We start from the raw sequence: 19,666 nt of genomic DNA on the forward strand, positions 1-19,666 counted from the left end.
ATAATTTTTTTTTTTTTTACAGAGGATCAGTTTAGTATGCATTAAGTAAGGATTTCAACAGTTTGCACCCCCATAGAAACACAAAGTGAAATATATTGTTTGAGTACTCGTTATAGCATTAAATCTCAATGTACAGCACATTAAGGATAGAGATCCTACATGAGGAGTAAGTGCACAGTGACTCCTGTTGTTGACTTTACCAATTGACACTCCTGTCTATGCCATCAGTGATCTCCCTATGCTCCAGTCATGAGTTTCCAAGGCTATGGAAGACCTCTGAGTTCTCTGACTCTTATCTTGTTTAGACAAGGTCATAGTCAAAGTGGAGGTTCTCTCCTCCCTTCAGAGAAAGGTACCTCCTTCTTTGATGACCTGTTCTTTCCACTGGGATCTCACTCGCAGAGATCTTTTGCCAGAGTGTCTTGGCTTTCCATGCCTGAAATACTCTCATGAGCTTTTCAGCCAGCTCCGAATGCCTTTAGGGCTGATTCTGAGGCCAGAGTGCTGTTTAGGACATCCACCATTCTATGAGTCTGCTGAGTATCTCACTTCCCATGTTGGATCACTCTCCCCTTTATTTACTCCATCAGTTAGCGTTAGCAGGTACTAGACTTGTCTATGTGCTCCCTTTGACTCCCAGTCCCTTCACCATGACCAACTGTGAACTGAAACTGATCACCTGGAACAGTGAGATGGCATTGGTACATGCCACCTCGATGGGATTGAATTGGAATCCCCTGGTAGGCTTCCAACTCCACCACTTGGGGCAAGTCAGCCTGAGCATGTCCCAAATTATACATCTCTTCCCTCTCCCATTCCCACCACCATGTTCAACAGGGATCACATTTCAGTTAATTTTCAACACTTAAGAATAACTGTGCATCAATTACAGATCTAAACCAGTCATATTAAGTAGTAGTTTTTTTATCTGTTCTACTTAATATGACTGGTTTAGATCTGTAATTGATGCACAGTTATTCTTAAGTACTTTATTCTTTTTAACAGCTACATGCTATTCCATTTGATGCTTTTGCTTCAGGTTATTGATGAACACTTTGATCATTAAAAAATTTTGTGATGGCTGGTGCCACAGCTCACTTGGCTAATCCTCCACCTGCGGTGCCGGCACCCCGGGTTCTAGTCTTGGTTGGGGCGCCAGATTTTGTCCAGGTTGCTCCCCCTCCAGTCCAGCTCTCTGCCGTGGCCTGGGAAGGCAGTGTAGGATGGCCCAAGTGCCTGGGCCCTGCACCCACATAGGTGACCAGGAGGAAGCATCTGGCTCCTGGCCTCGGATCAGTGCAGCGCCGACCGTGGCAGCCATTTAGGGGGTGAACCAACGGAAGGAAGACCTTTCTCTCTGTCTCTCTCTCTCTCTCACCATCTAACTCTGCCTGTCAAAAAAAATACTGTGACAAATGTTAGTTTCAAGAACACCATAATAGATAAGGTGTGATGATGAGTGTATCAACATTTATCACAAAACACCTTTTTTATCCTGGTTCAATATATGGAAAACATATCCTTTATCCTTAGAGCCATTTTAAGTGTACAGTGCTGAAGTATTAAGCGTATTCAGATTGCTCTGTTACCATCATCACCATGCATCTTCAGAACTTTTTCAACTTCCCCAACTGAAACTCTTTTTTTTTTTAACTTTTGTTTAATGAATATAGATTTCCGAAGTACAGATTATGGATTACAATGGCTTCCCTCCCGCCCCATAACGTCCCTCCCACCCACAACCCTCCCTTTTCCCACTCCCTCTCCCCTTCCATTCACATCAAAATTCATTTTTGATTCTCTTTATATACAGAAGATAAGTTTAGCATACATTAAGTAAAGATTTCAACAGTTTGCTCCCACACAGAAACATAAAGTGAAAAATACTGTTTGAGTACTAGTTATAGCACTAAATCTCAATGTACAGTACACTAAGGACAGAGATGCTACATGAGGAGTAAGTGCACAGTGACTCCTGTTGTTGACTTAACAAATTGACACTCTTGTTTATGGCATCAGTAATCACCCTAGGCTCTTGTCATGAGCTGCCAAGGCTATGGAAGCCCCCTGAGTTCACCAACTCTGATCATATTTAGACAAGGCCATGGTCAAAGTGGAAGTTCTCTCCTCCCTTCAGAGAAAGGTACCTCCTTCTTTGATGACCCGTTCTTTCCACTGGGATCTCACTCGCGGAGATCTTTCATTTAGTTTTTTTTTTTTTTTCCAGAGTGTCGTGGCTTTCCATGCCTGCAATACTCTCATGGGCATTTCAGCCGGATCTGCATGCCTTAAGGGCTGATTCTGAGGCCAGAGTGCTGTTTAGGACATCTGCCATTCTATGGACTGCTGTGTATCTCACTTCCCATGTTGGATCATTCTCTCCCTTTTTTATTCTATCAGCTAGTATTTGCAGACACTAGTCTTGTTTATGTGATCCCTTTGGTTCTTAGTCTTATCATTACGATCAATTGTGAACAGAAATTGATCACTGGGACTAGTGAGATGGCATTGGTACATGCCACCTTGATGGGATTGAATTGGAACCCCCTGGTATGTTTCTAACTCTACCGTTTGAGGTAAGTCAGCTTAAGCATATCCCGAATTGCACATCTCTTCAATCACTTTTTAGTTAAGTTTCAGCACTTAAGAATAATTGTGTATTGATTACAGAATTCAACCAAAAATATTAAATAGAACAAACAAAAAAAATACTAAGAGGGATAACATATTAAGTTGTTCATCAACAGTCAGGGTGAGGGTTGATCAAGTCACTGTTTCTCATAGTGTTCATTTCACTTTAAGAGGTTTCCTGTTTGGTGCTCAGTTAGTTGTCACCTATCAGGGAGAACATGTGGTATTTGTCCCTTTGGGATTGGCTTATTTCACTCATTATAATGTTTTCCAAATTCCTAACAGGGATCATTTTCAGTTAAATTTAAACACCTAAGAATAATTCTGTGTTAATTACAGAGTTCAACCAAAAGTACTAGAACAAAAGAAAGAGAAAATACTAAAGTGGATAAAGTATTACATTGTACATCAACAGTCAGGACAAGAGCTGATCAAGTCAGTGTTTCTCATAGTGTCCATTTCACTTCAACAGGTTTTCCCTTTTGTGCTCAGTTAGTTGTCGCCGATCAGGAAGAACACATGATATTTGTCCCTTTGGGACTGGCTTAATTCACTCAGCACCAGATTTCAGGACATACTACAGGGCAGTTGTAATCAAAACAGCATGGTACTGGTACAGAAACAGATGGATAGACCAATGGAACAGAATTGAAACACCAGAAATCAATCCAAACATCTACAGCCAACTCATATTTGATCAAGGATCCAAAACCAATCCCTGGAGTAAGGACAGTCTATTCAATAAATGGTGCTGGGAAAATTGGATCTCCACATGCAGAATCATGAAGCAAGACCCCTACCTTTCACCTTACACAAAAATTCACTCAACATGGATTGAAGACTTAAATCTACGACCTGACACCATCAAATTATTAGAGAGCATTGGAAAAACCCTGCAAGATATAGGTACCGGCAATGACTTCTTGGAAAACACCCAGAAGCACAGGTAGTCAAAGCCAAAATTAACATTTGGGATTGCATCAAATTGAGAAGTTTCTGTACTGCAAAAGAAACAGTCTGGAAAGTGAAGAAGCAACCAACAGAATGGGAAAATATATTTTCAAACTATGCAACAGATAAAGGTTTAATAACCAGAATCTACAAAGAAATCAAGAAACTCCACAGCATCAAAACAAACAACCCACTTAAGAGATGGGCCAAGGACCTCAATAGACATTTTTCAAAAGAGGAAATCCAAATGGCCAACAGACACATGAAAAAATGTTCAAGATCACTAGCAATCAGGGAAATGCACATCAAAACCACAATGAGGTTTCACCTCACCCTGGTTAGAATGGCTCACATTCAGAAATCTACCAGCCAGCGCCACGGCTCACTAGGCTAATCCTCCACCTTGCGGCGCCGGCACACCAGGTTCTAGTCCCTGTTGGGGCGCTGGATTCTGTCTCGGTTGCCCCTCTTCCAGGCCAGCTCTCTGCTGTGGCCAGGGAGTGCAGTGGAGGATGGCCCAAGTGCTTGGGCCCTGCACCCCAGGGGAGCCCAGGAGAAGTACCTGGCTCCTGCCATCAGATCAGTGCAGTGGCCATTGGAGGGTGAACCAACGGCAAAGGAAGACCTTTCTCTCTCTCTCTCTCTCTCTCTCACTGTCCACTCTGCCTGTCAAAAAAAAAAAAAAAAAAGGAAAAGAAAAGAAATCTACCAACAACAGATGCTGGAGAGGATGTGGGGAAAAAGGGACACTAACCCACTGTTGGTGGGAATGCAAACTGGTTAAGCCACTATGGAGGTCAGTCTGGAGATTCCTCAGAAACCTGAATATAACCCTACCGTTCAACCCAGCCATCCCACTCCTTGGAATTTACCCAAAGGAAATTAAATTGGCAAACACAAAAACTGTCTGCACATTAATGTTTATTGCAGCTCAATTCACAATAGCCTAGACCTGGAATCAACCTAAATGCCCATCAACAGTAGACTGGATAAAGAAATTATGGGACATGTACTCTATAGAATACTATACAGCAGTCAAAAACAACGAAACCTGGTCATTTGCAACAAGATGGAGGAATTTGGAAAACATCATGCTGAGTGAATTAAGTCAGTCCCAAAGGGACAAATATCATATGTTCTCCCTGATAGGCGACAACTAACTGAGCACCAAAGGGGAAACTTTTTGAAGTGAAATGAACACTATGAGAAACTGTGACTTGATCAGCTCTTGTCCTGACGGTTGATGTACAATGTAATACTTTATCCATTTTCGTATTTTTTTGTTCTAATACCATTGGTTGAACTCTGTAATTAACACACAATTATTCTTAGGTGTTTAAATTTTAACTGTAATTTATTATTAAAATATAAATATATATACATATGATTTAATTATTGTAAATTATATATATAAATATCTATTAGTTGTAAGAATAAAGCATTCTTTCTCCAATAAGTAGTGAAGATAATATAACTCAGATATAAAAAGAATGAAATTCTGACATTTTCAATAAAATGTGTGCAACTTGAGTACATTATGCTAAGTGGAATAAGCCAGACACAAAAAGAAGAATATTGAATTTTCTCTTATTTGTGATAGTTAATATATATGTAGAAATACTACTATTGTTTTAATAATGGTGTGATTAATTTGAAATTTACTATATATGCATGAAAGGGACATCATTTCATTTCATTATTGTTTATACTCTTTGCCTATTTCCTGCTGCTTTATACTCTTTTTAATATCCTTTTTGTTGAATTATTTATTTAATGAAGCATTAGGAGTTTGTAATTGAAGGAAAGAAGGAAACAAGGAAAGAAGGAAGAAAGGAAGGAATGAAGTTAAAAAGTAAAGAGAAAAAAGATGGAGGGAGAGAGGAATGAGAGTATCATAATATTCTTAGAATTTTATCTACGAACTGAACTGCATCTGTTTTATTTGTATTATATCACATTAACATAAGAATTAATGAAAATTGTTTTATAGTATCATGCACTTGATGTGACCCTTAGAATCCAATGTATTAATTATTCTTTTAAAAAATAAGTAGAGAAGTGAATCTAAACTCTGCTATCAAATCTATTCCTGATAAAAAGACTGAGGATTGAAATGAAAACACTTCTTTTTATTTTAAGAATTTTTATTTGAAAGGCAGAGTTAGAGTTCAGGGAGAGACAGAGAGAGATCCTTTATGTGTTAGCTCACTCCCCAGATGGCCATAACTTGGCCAATCTGAACCCATGAGCCAGGAGCATCCTCTGATCTCTCATGTGTGTACAGGGGTCCAAACATTTGGGCCATCCTCCACCTATTTCCCGGGTGTATCAGCAGGGAGCTGGATTGGAAGTGAAGCAGTTGGGACTTGAGTCCACGCCCATATGGGAAGCCAGTGCTGCAGACAGAGGCCTAACCTGCAAAGTCACAGCACAGGTTCCAAAAACATCATTTTCATTCTAATTATATTTATTTATTTTTTTTTAATTTTAATTAAGTTAAACAAATTTCATGCATTTCATATATAGAGATTTAGGAACATAGTGATACTTCCTACTCAACCTTCCCTCCCTCCCATGCTCCAACCCTTCTTCCTCCTCCCTCTCCAATTCCCACTCTTAATTTTTACAAAGCTCTACTTTCAGTTTATCTGATCATAAAGTTAATACTTTCTTGAGGATGTTTGAATCTATGTTCATCAGGGATATTGGTCTATAGTTCTCTTTCTCTGTTGTATTTTTTCTGATTTATGAATTAAAGTGATGCAAGCTTCATAGAAGGAGTTTGGGAGAATTCTTTTCCTCTCAGTTGTTTTGAATAGCTTGAGAAGAACTGGAATTAGTTCTTTATTTTTTTAACTTTTATTTAGTAAATATAATTTTCCAAAGTACAGTTTATGGATTACAATGGCTTTTTCCCCCCATAACTTCCCTCCCACTCTTACCCCTCCCATCTCCGCTCCCTCTCCCATTCCATTCACATCAAGATTCATTTTCAATTATCTTTACATACAGAAGATCAATTTAGTATGTATTAAGTAAAAATTTCATCAGTTTGCACCCACACAGAACATAAAGTGTAAAATACTGTTTGAGTACTAATTATAGCATTAATTCACATTGGACAACACATTAAGGACAGAAAATATCTGATAGAATTCTGCAGTGAAGCCATCTGGTCCTGGGCTTTTCTTTGTTGGGAGGGTCTTTATTACTGATTTAATCTCTTTCTTGGTTATTTGTCTGTTTAGCTTTTCTATGTCTTCTTGACTCAATTTTGGTAGATTGTATATGTCCTGACATCTATCTGCTTCTTCCCGTTTTTCCAATTTATTGGCATAGAGTTCTTTGTAGTAATTTCTGATGGCTCTTTTTATTTCTATAGTGTCTGTTGTTACATTTATTTTTCATCCTTGATGCTATTGATTTGTGTGTTCTGCTTCTTTTTATGGTTAGTTGAACCAGTGTGCATCAATTTTGTTTATTTTTCCAAAAAACCTCTTAATTTCACTGATCTTTTGTATTGTGTTTTTGGTTTCAATTCTATTTATTTCTTCTCTAATTTTAATTATTTCTTTCTTCCTACCAATTCAAGGTGTTATTTTGTTGTTTTTCTAAGGTCCTTGAGATGCATGGATAGCTCATTTATTTGGTACCTTCCCAATATTTTCATATAGGCACCAATTTCTATAAACTTCCCTCTTACCACTGCTTTTGCTGTATCCCATAAGCTTTGATTTGATGTATTGTCATCTTCATTCATTTTCAGACAATTTTTTATTTCTCTTTTGATTTATTCTATGACCCATTGTTCATTCAGGAGAATGTTGATCAGTCTCCATATGCTTGCAAATGATCTAGAGATTCTTGAGTTATTGATTTCCAGATTCATTTCACTGTGGTCAGAGATGATGCATGGTATGATTTTGATATTTTATGTGTGTGGATTTACTGATACTGGCTTTATGGTCTGTCCTAGAGAAAGTTCCATGCACTGATGAAAAGAATATATATTCTATAACTGTGGGATGAAAGGTTCTGTAGCTATCACTTATGTCCATTTGGTCCATACTATAGATTAGCTCTGTTTGTTAATTTTTTGTCTGGTTGATCCATCTATTGATGAAAGTGAGGTGTTGAAGTCCCCCGTTTCTATTGTATTGGAGTTTATGTCTCCCTTTAGATCCATTAACATTTCTTTTAAATTGTCAGGTGCCCTGTAATTAGGTGCATATATAATTATTATAGTCACATCTTCCTGTTGGATTGATCACTTAATCATTACATAGTGCCTGTCTTCAACTCTTTTAACAGTTTAATAGTCATACAATAGTATGACTATTGGTAAATAATGACTTGGCCCTGCCATTTTTTCATAAATATTCATATGTTTACTTTGGATTTCTTTTGTACTTTTACTTTGGGATTTTTCTGCTTTTGCATTCTTTCATAATGATGGCTATCTTTCTGTATAACACATCCTTAAGCATATTTTGTAAGGCTGGTTGAGTGGTGACAAATTCTCCCAATTTCTGTTTGTTATGGATGGTCTTTCTTTCACCTTCACTCATAAATGACAGCTTTTCAGGGTATAGTATTCTGGGATGACAGGTTTTTTTTTTGTTTGTTTGTTTTTTTTTTTTTTACTTCTGACTTGTATTATGTCTCACTGTTCTCTCCTAACCTGTACTGTTTCTCATGACAAGTCAGCTTTGAGCATAATTGGAGATCCTCTGAAAGTAATTTGGCATTTATCTTATGCACATTTTAGAATCTTTAAGTTATCCTGTGGAAAGTTTGACTACAAGGTGTCATGATGAAGATCCTCTCTGGCGATGTCTATAAGGAGATCTATGTGCTTCCTGTACTGGATGTCCCTTTCACTATCCAAAGTGGGAAATATTTCTGTTATTAATTCACTAAATAGGCCTTCTAGTCCATTCTCTCTTTCCAGAAATTCAGGAACTCCTAAGACCTGTATGTTGGGTCATTTGGTAGTATCCCATAAATTTCCAACACTGGTTTTTGAGTTTTCTAATTTCTTCCTGTTTTCAAAGATTTGTCTTCTAGCTCAGATATTATTTCTTGTGCCTCACCAAGTCTGCTGTTAAAAATTTCCAGCCCATTTTTTATTTGATCTACTGAATTCTTCATTTGTAATATTTGACAGTGATTTATCTTAAAAATCTCAATTTCATCAGAAAAATTTCATTCATTTCATGTATGGCTTTCTTTAGTTTGTGGATTTGCTCTGATTGCTTTTGAGTAATCCTATGATTAATTTTTAGAATTCCATTTCTAGAATTTCATCAATCTCATTTTTATTTATTTATTTGACAGATAGAGTTAGACAGTGAGAGAGAGAGAGACAGAGAGAAAGATCTTCCTTCCATTGGTTCACCCCCCAGTGGCTGCTACGGCCAGAGCTATGCCAATCCAAAGCCAAGAGCCAGGTGCTTCTTCCTGGTCTCCCATGCGGGTGCAGGGGCCCAAGCATTTGGGCCATCCTCCACTGCCTTCCCAGACCACAGCAGAGAGCTGGACTGGAAGAGAAGCAACCGGGATTAGAACCCCATGCCCATATGGGATGCTGGTGCCGCAGGTGGAGGATTAACCAAGTGAGTCATGGCGCCGGCCCCTCATCAATCTCTTCATCTTAACATTCTAATTTTGGAATGTTGTGTTCTTTTGGAGGAATTAATGGTGTCTTCCTTATTCATTTTTCTTGAATTTTAGGCAATTGTGGAGTTACTTGTTGGTTTTCCTCTGATGGCTTTTATATTTGAACCATGCTTCTGTGGTTTAGTGGAATCTCTGTACTTTCAATGAATACCAAGAGGTGTGTTCTCAGTGTGGCTAGGGAACTCTTGTCAGTGCTCCAGGGTGTGGCAAGTATCCAAGGTAACATCCAAGTTGGGTGAGAGAGATCTCTTAACAGAAGTAGGGAAATGATCACCTCTGTTGGTGTAATCACCCCCTCACCACCTCTCCTCCAAGCTGAGCAATGCCTAGATGTTATTCTCCAGTGAGTTCAGCACTCATATACACTGCCATATGAACTGCACAAAGGATCTGCACAGTTCTCCCTCTGAGCATGGTTCTTACTGCAATGACCTGCCCCAGGCAGCCAAAAAGCTCTGATCCTGTGGAGCCACACCCAATGATTTCTCAAAGACCTAGCAATACCCTGCACCCTCCTGTTTAGCCACTGAGTTCCCACAGTCATTGGGTGCAGAGTTTCCACTCTGTCTTGCAAGCCTATGCAGTGAACAGAGAGGCAAATTTTCCCAGAATCAGCTCTGCATAGGCAGCTTGAGCCTGTGTTATATTGTGAGACTGGAGGAGCCTCACGGTCCTACATGGGTGCCCCGGCCCTGTCAATCTTTCCAGGCAGGTTCAGAATCAGTGGGGACTGTGGCTATTTCCTCCTGCTAGAATCTCTGGATCATTGCATACACAAGAGCCACTGGATGAATGTTGCCCTCTCCCTGCCACTGCTGCCACTAATGCCGAGAAGATGGTGCACTGTCTCAGCAGTTGCTGTTCATGGGCACAAAAGCTGCTGCAGCAGCCTTCCAAGCCTTAAATGGTGGGTTCCATTGTGGAGAGGATGGGGTGAGATAAATGTACCACTTTTAATTTCACTGGGTCTGTGGGTAACCACTAGTAACCGCTAGCCCCTAGGGCACCAGTCTGGACTCATGATGTGCTCTCTCTCCAGCTATATCACCACGGGTTCCTGCAGTCTGGTTTCACCTCCATCTCCAAGCTGTTGCCTGCTCTCAACAGCTGAAGTCGTGTGTTGTGTCCAGGTTTGTGCTCTACATCTGCACCTTCCACACAGGTCCACAGTACTTCTCTTCCTTTTGTAGAATTTCCAGTGTAGTTTTCTAATTCTCCCCTGGGAGTATCCTACATTTTTTTTTTTACTATTTATCCCTAGCCTACAGCAGTATATCATTCCCTATTCTGCCACCCTGGCATCTTCCTCAATCTAATTATATTTAACGAGACCAAACAATTTCTAAATCTTTTATAGTTCTAGAGTATGGATCTTAAATTTGAATGAGATTCTTTTTTGTCTTTCTTTTTCATAAAAAAATTATATGTATGCACAGAAGATTTACTCATCCTCAAAATATCTTGAAGAAAGAAAAAATATATATTCCTATAACTAATTCTTTTTAGAAAAGATTCATTATTTTGAAGGCAGAGTGACAGAGAGACTGTGCAAAACACAGAGGTCTTTGATCTGTTGGTTCACTTTCCAAATGGCCACAACAGCCATGATTTCATCTGGGTCTTCTACAGGGAGGCAGGGGCCCAACTACTTTGACCATCCCAGGCTGCTTTTCCAGATGTATGAACAAAAAGCTGGACTGGAAGCAACGTACTTGAGTTTTTAAGCCAGAACTCTTTGCAAGAGGTGCCTTAACTAGTTGTCACACAATTAACCTTCCTATGGTTAATTCTTTAACCTCTCTTTCACTTATCAAAATAGTCATATTTGTGCTTTTTTGACACATTTCCAACACTTTCAGAAAGGTCTTATTCTTGCTACAATCATATCCAGTCTGGGAAGCAGAAGTAATATGTAGGAGTGTTTATTTCTTCCAGAAAAATTTAGAGAGGCATAAAGTAAAATAGAAGAAAAATGCATGCAAATAGCACAAAATGGTGCCCTTTATAGTATAATTCATAAATACATGTTGGTAGAAATTAACTAAGTAAAATAAATGTTATAAATATTAGCATTGTGTCAATTTGTTTAGGAGTGAAATTTTATTTCATCTTCTCTGTCATCTTACAAAATTTCCATATGTTCATCATAATTTTGTGTAGCCTTGGTAATTTTGTGTAGCCTTGTGTCAGGATAAGATGTTTAGATGAAAAGATTGTCATAATTTCCCCACCCTGTTGAAGGACAATACAGTTATTAAACCTGAAGGAGAAAATGTAGATGAGAAACAAATCAAAATTTTTCACTTTAGGGGAAGACATTTGGTGCAGCAGTTAAGTTGCTCCATGAGATACTTGAATCTCATTTCAAAGGGATAAGTTTGAGCCCTGGCTACTGTGATTTTGATTACAACTTTCACTTGATGTACATCCTCTGAGGCACCAGAAGATGGGTCAGATAATTGGATCCTTGACATATACATGGAAGACTCAGGTGTAGTTCTTGGCTGCTGGCTGTGGCCTAGTCTAGCCCTGGCTCTTTAGGGTATTTGGCAGGTGTACCAGTGAATGGAAGATATATATACATCTCTGTGTGTTTTTACCTTTGAAATAAAAAAGTGAAGCTATATGCTTTCTTTAAATTAAAATATTTAAACCATATAATACTTTATACATTAAAAATCTTGCTTTCAATTAAGATTTAGGATATTATTTTAAAGAATTCCTAATTAATACAAATAATGCAAAACCCAAATGAATGAACTAGGGAAGCAAAGCAGAAGATTCTATGAAAAATTTCACAGAAGAAATAATACTGGAGCAATCAACTTGGCTCCCATTCAATTTGTCTTCTGTGAAGCCTGAAGCCAAGATTAACATTTGGTAGGTTCTTAATAAGTTGTGTCAAATTAATAATTCAGAAGGAAAGAGGAATTCAGGAAGGAATACTGTAGAGAGAAAAGTTAAAGTAATATCTTGGGATATGATGTCATTTTCTCTCGTTAAAATGCTGTAGAGCATATTTAACACAAAAGCCTAAATCAAGGACTGGCAAAAATTTTGTAAAGGGTCAAATAACAAATATTTTAGGTTTTGCAGACTACTACTACCTCTGCTGCAATTACTGAACTTTGCTATGGACAGAAACATTCATGTGCAATGATAAATGTAATACTTTTTGTGACCGCAACCTTTAGTGGTATTATTCAACCATGCATACAAATGTTCCAGCTCTTGATAAGCACTAGTAGTTAAAACTGTTGCCCAGGAGAATCTATAAATAAAGGTGATCTTTGTTTCCTTATTTCAAGACATCTGACTTTGTAAAAGAAGAATTGTTGACAACATTTTTCCTTAAGAAACTCTGCAATGAAGATTCATCTCCTTTTCTTTATTCTATTCCTTTTGGTCACAGTTTTACCAGGTAATATACAAATATTTATGGGACTATTTTACTAATCACTTTGAGGAGACAACTCTTGTTTCTTGCTTGAAATGTGATAATAGCATAGTTATTAAAAGAGTATTACACTACAGGTAATATGATATTTTGGAACAGAACAAAGCAATATTGTCTAAACTGGTGAGTAGTAAATAAAGTACATAATTTGCATAAATAATATTTTGTAGTTTAGATAAAAATTACCGTGGTTATTTGAAATATAAGGTAAGAGGGAGGTAGTCTATATTACCTTTGCAATTCTTCTGTAGATGTAAAATTTCAAAATTAAAAAAAATTACATTAATCCTATCACCTTCATATACCATCAGTTATTTAGAATTTATTCTTGATGGGTCCTATATTTTGCTTGGAAGAATATTGCCCAATCAAGTAGTAAAAGGTAAGTGGATCCGTGTTATAAATCTATTTATCTTCTTCTTTTTAGCCTATGACAATAGACTGCTTCCCATTAGTAGAAATCTTTTCTTAGTACTCTCTTCTCAGTCCTTCAGGAAAACTACATCCATTATTGCCCTTTCTTTAAATAGTTCTTATCATTAGCTGGCTTTGAGTGCTAGAGATCACGTGAATGTTGAATCATACCTATGCACAAGCTATATTTTTATGCAACTTGCCTCTCTCCAAGAACTATCCCTACACTTATGGTATATAACAAGCTTCTCTTCTGTTGAATTAGTGTGTTGGCATCAATTTCACAGAAATAGTAAGTCCTGCAAATGTAGAGATCATTGGGTCTGTCTCTTTCTTCTTCAATAGCTTGAAGAGAAAGGATGAGCTAAATCTAGCCAGTTTGTGTTAGTGGCAATGAAATCAGACTCTTATTCACTAGTCGTCAGACAATAATCCTTTTTAGTATCTGGCTGTTTTTTTCTAAGCTCACCAGAAATCATATAGAGGATCAGGAGATAAATTAACTTGTCCTCTTACTTTGAGTATTATGAAATCCATAATGATAATCTAAACATTCATACATAATACATTTAAAAAATAACCATTTAAAACTTATCAGTGGATAAAGTTCTATATTGAGAGCAAACATCAGTGAAGATACAATGTAAATACACCCATACATATTTACATACAGTTTGCAGTGTTAAGATGACTAAAGTTAAAAGGTAAGGATGACCCAAGAAACCATGCCACAAGAGACAGTGTAAGGAAGGTTTTCCAGAATATACTTCAAGTTCTGTGTGTCTTGGTAAAACATAGATACATAAAGTTTAGTACTAAATCACTCACTATATAATCAGGATACATATTTTCTCCTCAAAATTAAAAAAGATTGAACTAGATTTTTTAAACAGAAATGAGCAGTTAGAATAGTGTACCTCGCCTGGTATTGCAGTCATATTTGGCAGTTGAACTAAAGTGAATAAAAATAAATGTCAATTGTTTTTAAATTTCATCTTCAGTCTTTTAGATGATGAAAGTCCTTACTTAATCTTGAGAGTAAAATTCAATTCTTCCTACTCAGAAAATTAGACAGAAAATATGTCTCGGTAAAAGTCCCTAGAATTTTACATACAGAGAAATATCAATTCAAGTAACTTAGCTTTCTTCTTCATTTTCTAGAGCTTGTAATTGCACAAAAAGTCTAAAAGAGAGAGTCTTGCATTACCTGGCCATTCCTTTCATTTTCCCTGCTAAATTGGAAAATGCATTATTGCCAAAAATGTCATCTCTTTAAAACTTCCATGTTCTTTGTATGTAGGATAGCATAGTATTGTAGTGATTCCCTTGATTCCAGGGAAGTTAATGGAAGCCCAAGAAATAAGAAACAGATGAGTGAAAATAAAAATAACTCGTAAGTTGAAGATTTGTATTAGGAACTTTTTGCCCAGTTCTAGATTCCACATTAAGTTGAACTTTATATAATGTTTAAACAAATTCCCTATCATGTCAGAAGGTTGTAATGTATTATAATTGATACATATGAAGTGTTGTAAGAGAAGTGGAGGAACAGAGTACTTCTCTCTACAAGATATCAGAAGAGACATCAAAAACAAGATAGTATTTGAATAACATATGAGAATGGAGACACTACTGGTTTGGTTTATCACTAGGACAACGGTTAATCAGGGATGATTGTATACTAGAAAACATTAGGCAATGTCTGGAGATATTTTAGGTCATCACAACTGTGCTACTGGTGTTTAGAAGTAGAGGGTAAGTGATACTTCTAAATGTCTTACAATGCAGAGACAGCCCTCCAGAGCCACAAATTGCCTAGCCCAAAAGGTCAATATTGTGTGGGATGAGAACTCTGACCTAAAGCTTGGCTTAGAATTTGACAAGATTTTATTTATTTATTTATTTATTTATTTATTTATTTATTTTTGACAGGCAGAGTGGACAGTGAGAAAAAGAGACAGAGAGAAAGGTCTTCCATTGCCATTGGTTCACCCTCCAATGGCCGCCGTGGCCGGCGTGCTGCGGCCGGCGCACCGCACTGATCCGATGGCAGGAGCCAGGTGCTTCTCCTGGTTTCCCATGGGGTGCAGGGCCCAAGCACTTGGGCCATCCTCCACTGAACTCCCTGGCCACAGCAGAGAGCTGGCCTGGAAGAGGGGCAACCGGGACAGAATCCGGTGCCCCGACTGGGACTAGAACCCGGTGTGCCGGCGCCGTAAGGCAGAGGATTAGCCTGTTGAGCCGTGGCGCTGGCCAAGATTATTTTTAATAAACATTAGTCGTAGTTTTACTCTTCCAGATATGGGAAAGAGAAGTTTGTCCTACGTGTCAATCTTTACAGCATTGTAAGAATATCCTCATGACTCCAGTTACAAAATCATCACTCATTCTTTTGTGATTGATGGAAAAAGAATCAGGAGCAGGAGTTAATAACATTTTTCTAATAATTAGCGAATAGTTTAGGTTTTATAAATCCTGTGCTTTTAATTGTGTTATCGTAAAGCAAAAGCAGTTGCAGACAATATGTCAGTAAGTGGGTATGGTTCTGTATCAAACAAATTTTATAAAAATAGATGGCAGTCTGAAATTGGCACCATGTCTACAGTCTTTTGCTTCACAGTCAAGAGGATTAAGACACTAACAATGATTGGAAGAAATTCTTTTTAAATCACTATTATTTCAGAAACTGATGAAAATGAGAAACAGTACCACTGGTAGTTTTAGAAATCATGTAATGTCTAATAATGGTTGAACATTTTACCACTCTTACTTTTTTTTAACTAATGTTATCATCAGATGTGTATCTAAATCAAATCGTGTTATTGAGAAAGTAAATTCTAAAATATTGAGAAGAGTTTTGGGAATTCAAACACGTTGACTAACATTCAACATTTTAGTAAATTAAAATCAAGCTATAGTAGAAATCTGTGACAAGCTCATAAAGCACATTATTAATTACATAAGTGTTCTTAGAAAAGAACAGGGCAGTCCAAATGCACCTAGTTGACTGTAGAAACAGCTTGATAGATGACAAATTGTATTTACTGTTTTATTGTACACCTAGGGAACCATCCTTGAGTTAGTCTTCAATTACTTGTAAGACAGCAATTTGAAAACTCAAATCCAAGAACAATTTCTGATTTTTAGGACATAACTTACACCAAATGGCAATAAATTCACTTACACTCTGTGCTGTAGGTTATTTTCACTCTTTTGCATATTGGAATTTCTCATTTTAAAATGTAGGCATGTCTCTGTCAGGATACTAATTCTAGTCATTCTTTCCTCCTTACAGCCAAAAGGAAATATCCCCAATATGGTAGCTTGGATTTGTCAAAAGAGTGCATAGATGGTAACGGTCGATGTAGAAATTATTGCCCTGAAAATGAGGTTAGAATCGCTTACTGCATCAGGCCAGGAACTCATTGCTGCCTGGAGTCTGAAGGATGAGAGAAGAAAAGAGACAAAGGCTCCAAGAGAAGATAAGTGTTATGAAGTCTTCCCAGCATATCCTTCAAGGCCTGTGTGTCTATAAAACTCAGAAAATTAAATAAATTTAATTCTGAGCCACTAATAAAGGGTTCCATTTCAGACATATGTCTGGTTACTTTACACTGCAATTTTCTCTTGATTTCTTGGTACCAGAAAAAAAGCATCATTTATTTTATGGAAGTTCCTCAATAATTACTCAAAGTTCTTTTTGCCTTGTGTTACTCAACATAAGTAATGTTGTTGGAAACCCCAGGTCAAAGAATTGGAGAAGCATATGTCTGAGACAAAAAAAAAAAAGTGCCATTTTTAAATTATGCTACTCTTGATATTAAGCATATGAAACATAAGTACACTGGGCTTTGCAGACTAGGCTTTGATAGTGAAGATGTTTTGCATGAGAGAGAGCTGAAGTGAGAGGATGACCAGAGTGCAAGAATGGACGACCAAAGAAAAACCACAACTAGCTGCAATTTCTTCTCTGATTTTTTATTTAGTAGGGAAGAAATGTGCATCAGGAAATAGGAGAGAGGGTGAGAATGGAAGAAAAGAATTTTCAAAAGGACAGGAGACTAGCTAATTAGAAATTTTTGTCCTGGCAGTCAGAAACTATAGCTAACAGTTTCAGAGGAGATAAAAAAACAAAGGAAGGGAAAATAATCTTCACATTGCATTTTATTTGCCCCAGTTTCTCTCCTACTGTCTTGATAGCCCACATAGTACCCTTCCTTACAATCTTATCAATAATATGAGCACAACTATCACACACAGTTTCCATACAAAATGCTAATTCTTGAAATTGGAAATACAACTTAGTGATTTGTATTAATTCAAAATTAAAGAAATATCACTAATACCATAGCACAAAAACAAAATAGAAGTTTTCCATTTCCCCAAAAGGTGATTAACTTCCCCAAAAGATAATTAATTTCTGGAAAATCACCTAAAGAAATAGGAAGCTTATTGAACATATATGCATGGGATAAGATAAGAATCTAGAAAGACATGAGAAATCAAAAAAAACTCTTGATATTTTATGATGTTATCTCTATAAATATATTGTTTTCCAAATGCAAATATGAGATTTAACCATTATCTATAACATTGTAATGCATGGAGAACTATTTTCCCCTATTTAGATAAGATATATACACAAATATATTTCTATCATAAGGGATTGATTTTTGGTGTTTTATTTAAAAGAATATATCACATACACTACAAAACAATTATCCAATAAGCACATATTAGACCTTTACATGCATTACATGTATTACCTTTCACAGATTTTAATAACTTAAAATAGTGTTTGACTACTTAATGTGTTCCCATGTAATACAGATATCATCATATGGGCAGAGTTGCAAAGAAAGAGGAATAGAGAGACAGAGATCTTCCTTCTTCTGATTTACTTCCCAAAAGGGTGCAATAGTCTTGTAAGCCAGGATCCGGAACTCCGTCTGAATCTCCCACATGGCTGGAGGGTACCCAAGCACTTGGGCCATCTTCCGCTGCTTTCCCAAGTACATAAGCATGGAATTGGATTGGAAGTAGAGCAGCCAGTACTTCAAACAATGGTCTTAAGGGATGCTGGCATCATAAGTGGCAGCTTAACCCACTGTACCACAATGCTGGCCCCTGAAATACTTTTACAGTATTCATTTATAACAGGGTTTTCAGTGTTGGCAACAACTGATATTTGGTCTAATTCTCTGCTATGGGGGCTCTCCTGTCAATCATATGTTTAGTAGCAGGATGTTTCTCAGCATACCTGGCCTCTGCCCACTAGATAGCACTCTTTCTCTTGATTGTGGTGAGTGAAAGTCTAGTGCCATCTCAAATATCCTCTTTAGAGGATAAAATTCACTCGTTGCTAAGAAATATTGATTTCTAAAGTAAAACACTTATTCTCATGGAAATTTAAACTTAAAAATGGAAATTATTACATCAACAGTAACATTTTCTGGTAGCTAATAACATTTTCTGTACCTTATGAGAATAGCTACCTATTCAATATTTTTATATATTATTTTCTGTGGGCTAGAGATAATATGCAGATGACAGAGGAAAGACAACTAGACCATGTTGAGAAGGAGACCAGTGAAATGAATTACTTGATGTGAAAGCTTGGTTTTATATTTATTTCACCTAACTGGAAGCTGAGCCATCACTATACCAAGAGCTCTAAGTATAAGTGAGAGTTTTAATACACTGTTAATAAGGAGAAAATTCAACTTGAGAATATGAGGAGCCACCAAGAAATTAGAGGTGGTAATAATTCTAGAAAGCCAGTAACAAGTTGGAAATGATGAGCACTCTGCTAGAAAAGCCACTGAGAAATCTGCCCACAAACAGGACTGTGACAAGACTATTGATATGCCTTCTATCGCTTGGTTTTCCACAGAGAAAAACAAAACCTTCTACACTTCTGAACTAGTCTTTTCTTATGTGGTAATGTATACATTCAAGCCATCAGCCTCTGCCTTAAGTTCAAAATCAAATGATAGAAATTGGAAAGACAATGTGAAGTTATATACATCAAGTATGAAATTAATATGCTCCCTTGAGGAAATTTTTAAGTGTTTTATTTATTTATTTATTTTTTATTTTCTGACAGGCAGAGTGGACAGTGAGAGAGAGAGACAGAGAGAAAGGTCTTCCTTTTGCCGTTGGTTCACCCTCCAATGGCAACCGTGGCCGGCGCGCTGCGGCCGGCGCACCGCGCTGATCCCATGGCAGGAGCCAGGTACTTCTCCTGGTCTCCCATGGGGTGCAGGGCCCAAGGACTTGGGCCATCCTCCACTGCACTCCCTGGCCATAGCAGAGAGCTGGCCTGGAAGAGGGGCAACCGGGACAGAATCCGGCGCCCCGACTGGGACTAGAACCCGGTGTGCCGGCACCGTAAGGCAGAGGATTAGCCTAGTGAGCCACGGCGCCGGCCTTAAGTATTTTTACATGTGATGTCAAGACTAAAAAACTCCAGGAACACCTTTGATGAAGTTCCTCAAACTGTTCCCTTACACAGATTGAGGTATTAGTAATTAT

The 19,666-nt window shown here is 37.5% G+C and overlaps 1 protein-coding gene across 1 annotated transcript; it reads left to right on the top strand.

Annotated features, from left to right (window-relative positions):
• Positions 1 to 12,601: 12,601 nt before the first annotated feature.
• Positions 12,602 to 16,694, top strand: LOC100350911 (beta-defensin 110). Its single transcript, XM_002714383.4, has 2 exons — positions 12,602 to 12,682; positions 16,428 to 16,694. Exons 1-2 carry the CDS (start codon positions 12,628 to 12,630, stop codon positions 16,580 to 16,582), a joined length of 210 nt encoding a protein of 69 aa, XP_002714429.1. The 5' UTR covers positions 12,602 to 12,627; the 3' UTR covers positions 16,583 to 16,694.
• The last annotated feature ends 2,972 nt before the right edge of the window (positions 16,695 to 19,666 follow it).

Source organism: Oryctolagus cuniculus, chromosome 5, assembly GCF_964237555.1.
Source record: "Oryctolagus cuniculus chromosome 5, mOryCun1.1, whole genome shotgun sequence".
NCBI lineage: Eukaryota > Metazoa > Chordata > Mammalia > Lagomorpha > Leporidae > Oryctolagus > Oryctolagus cuniculus.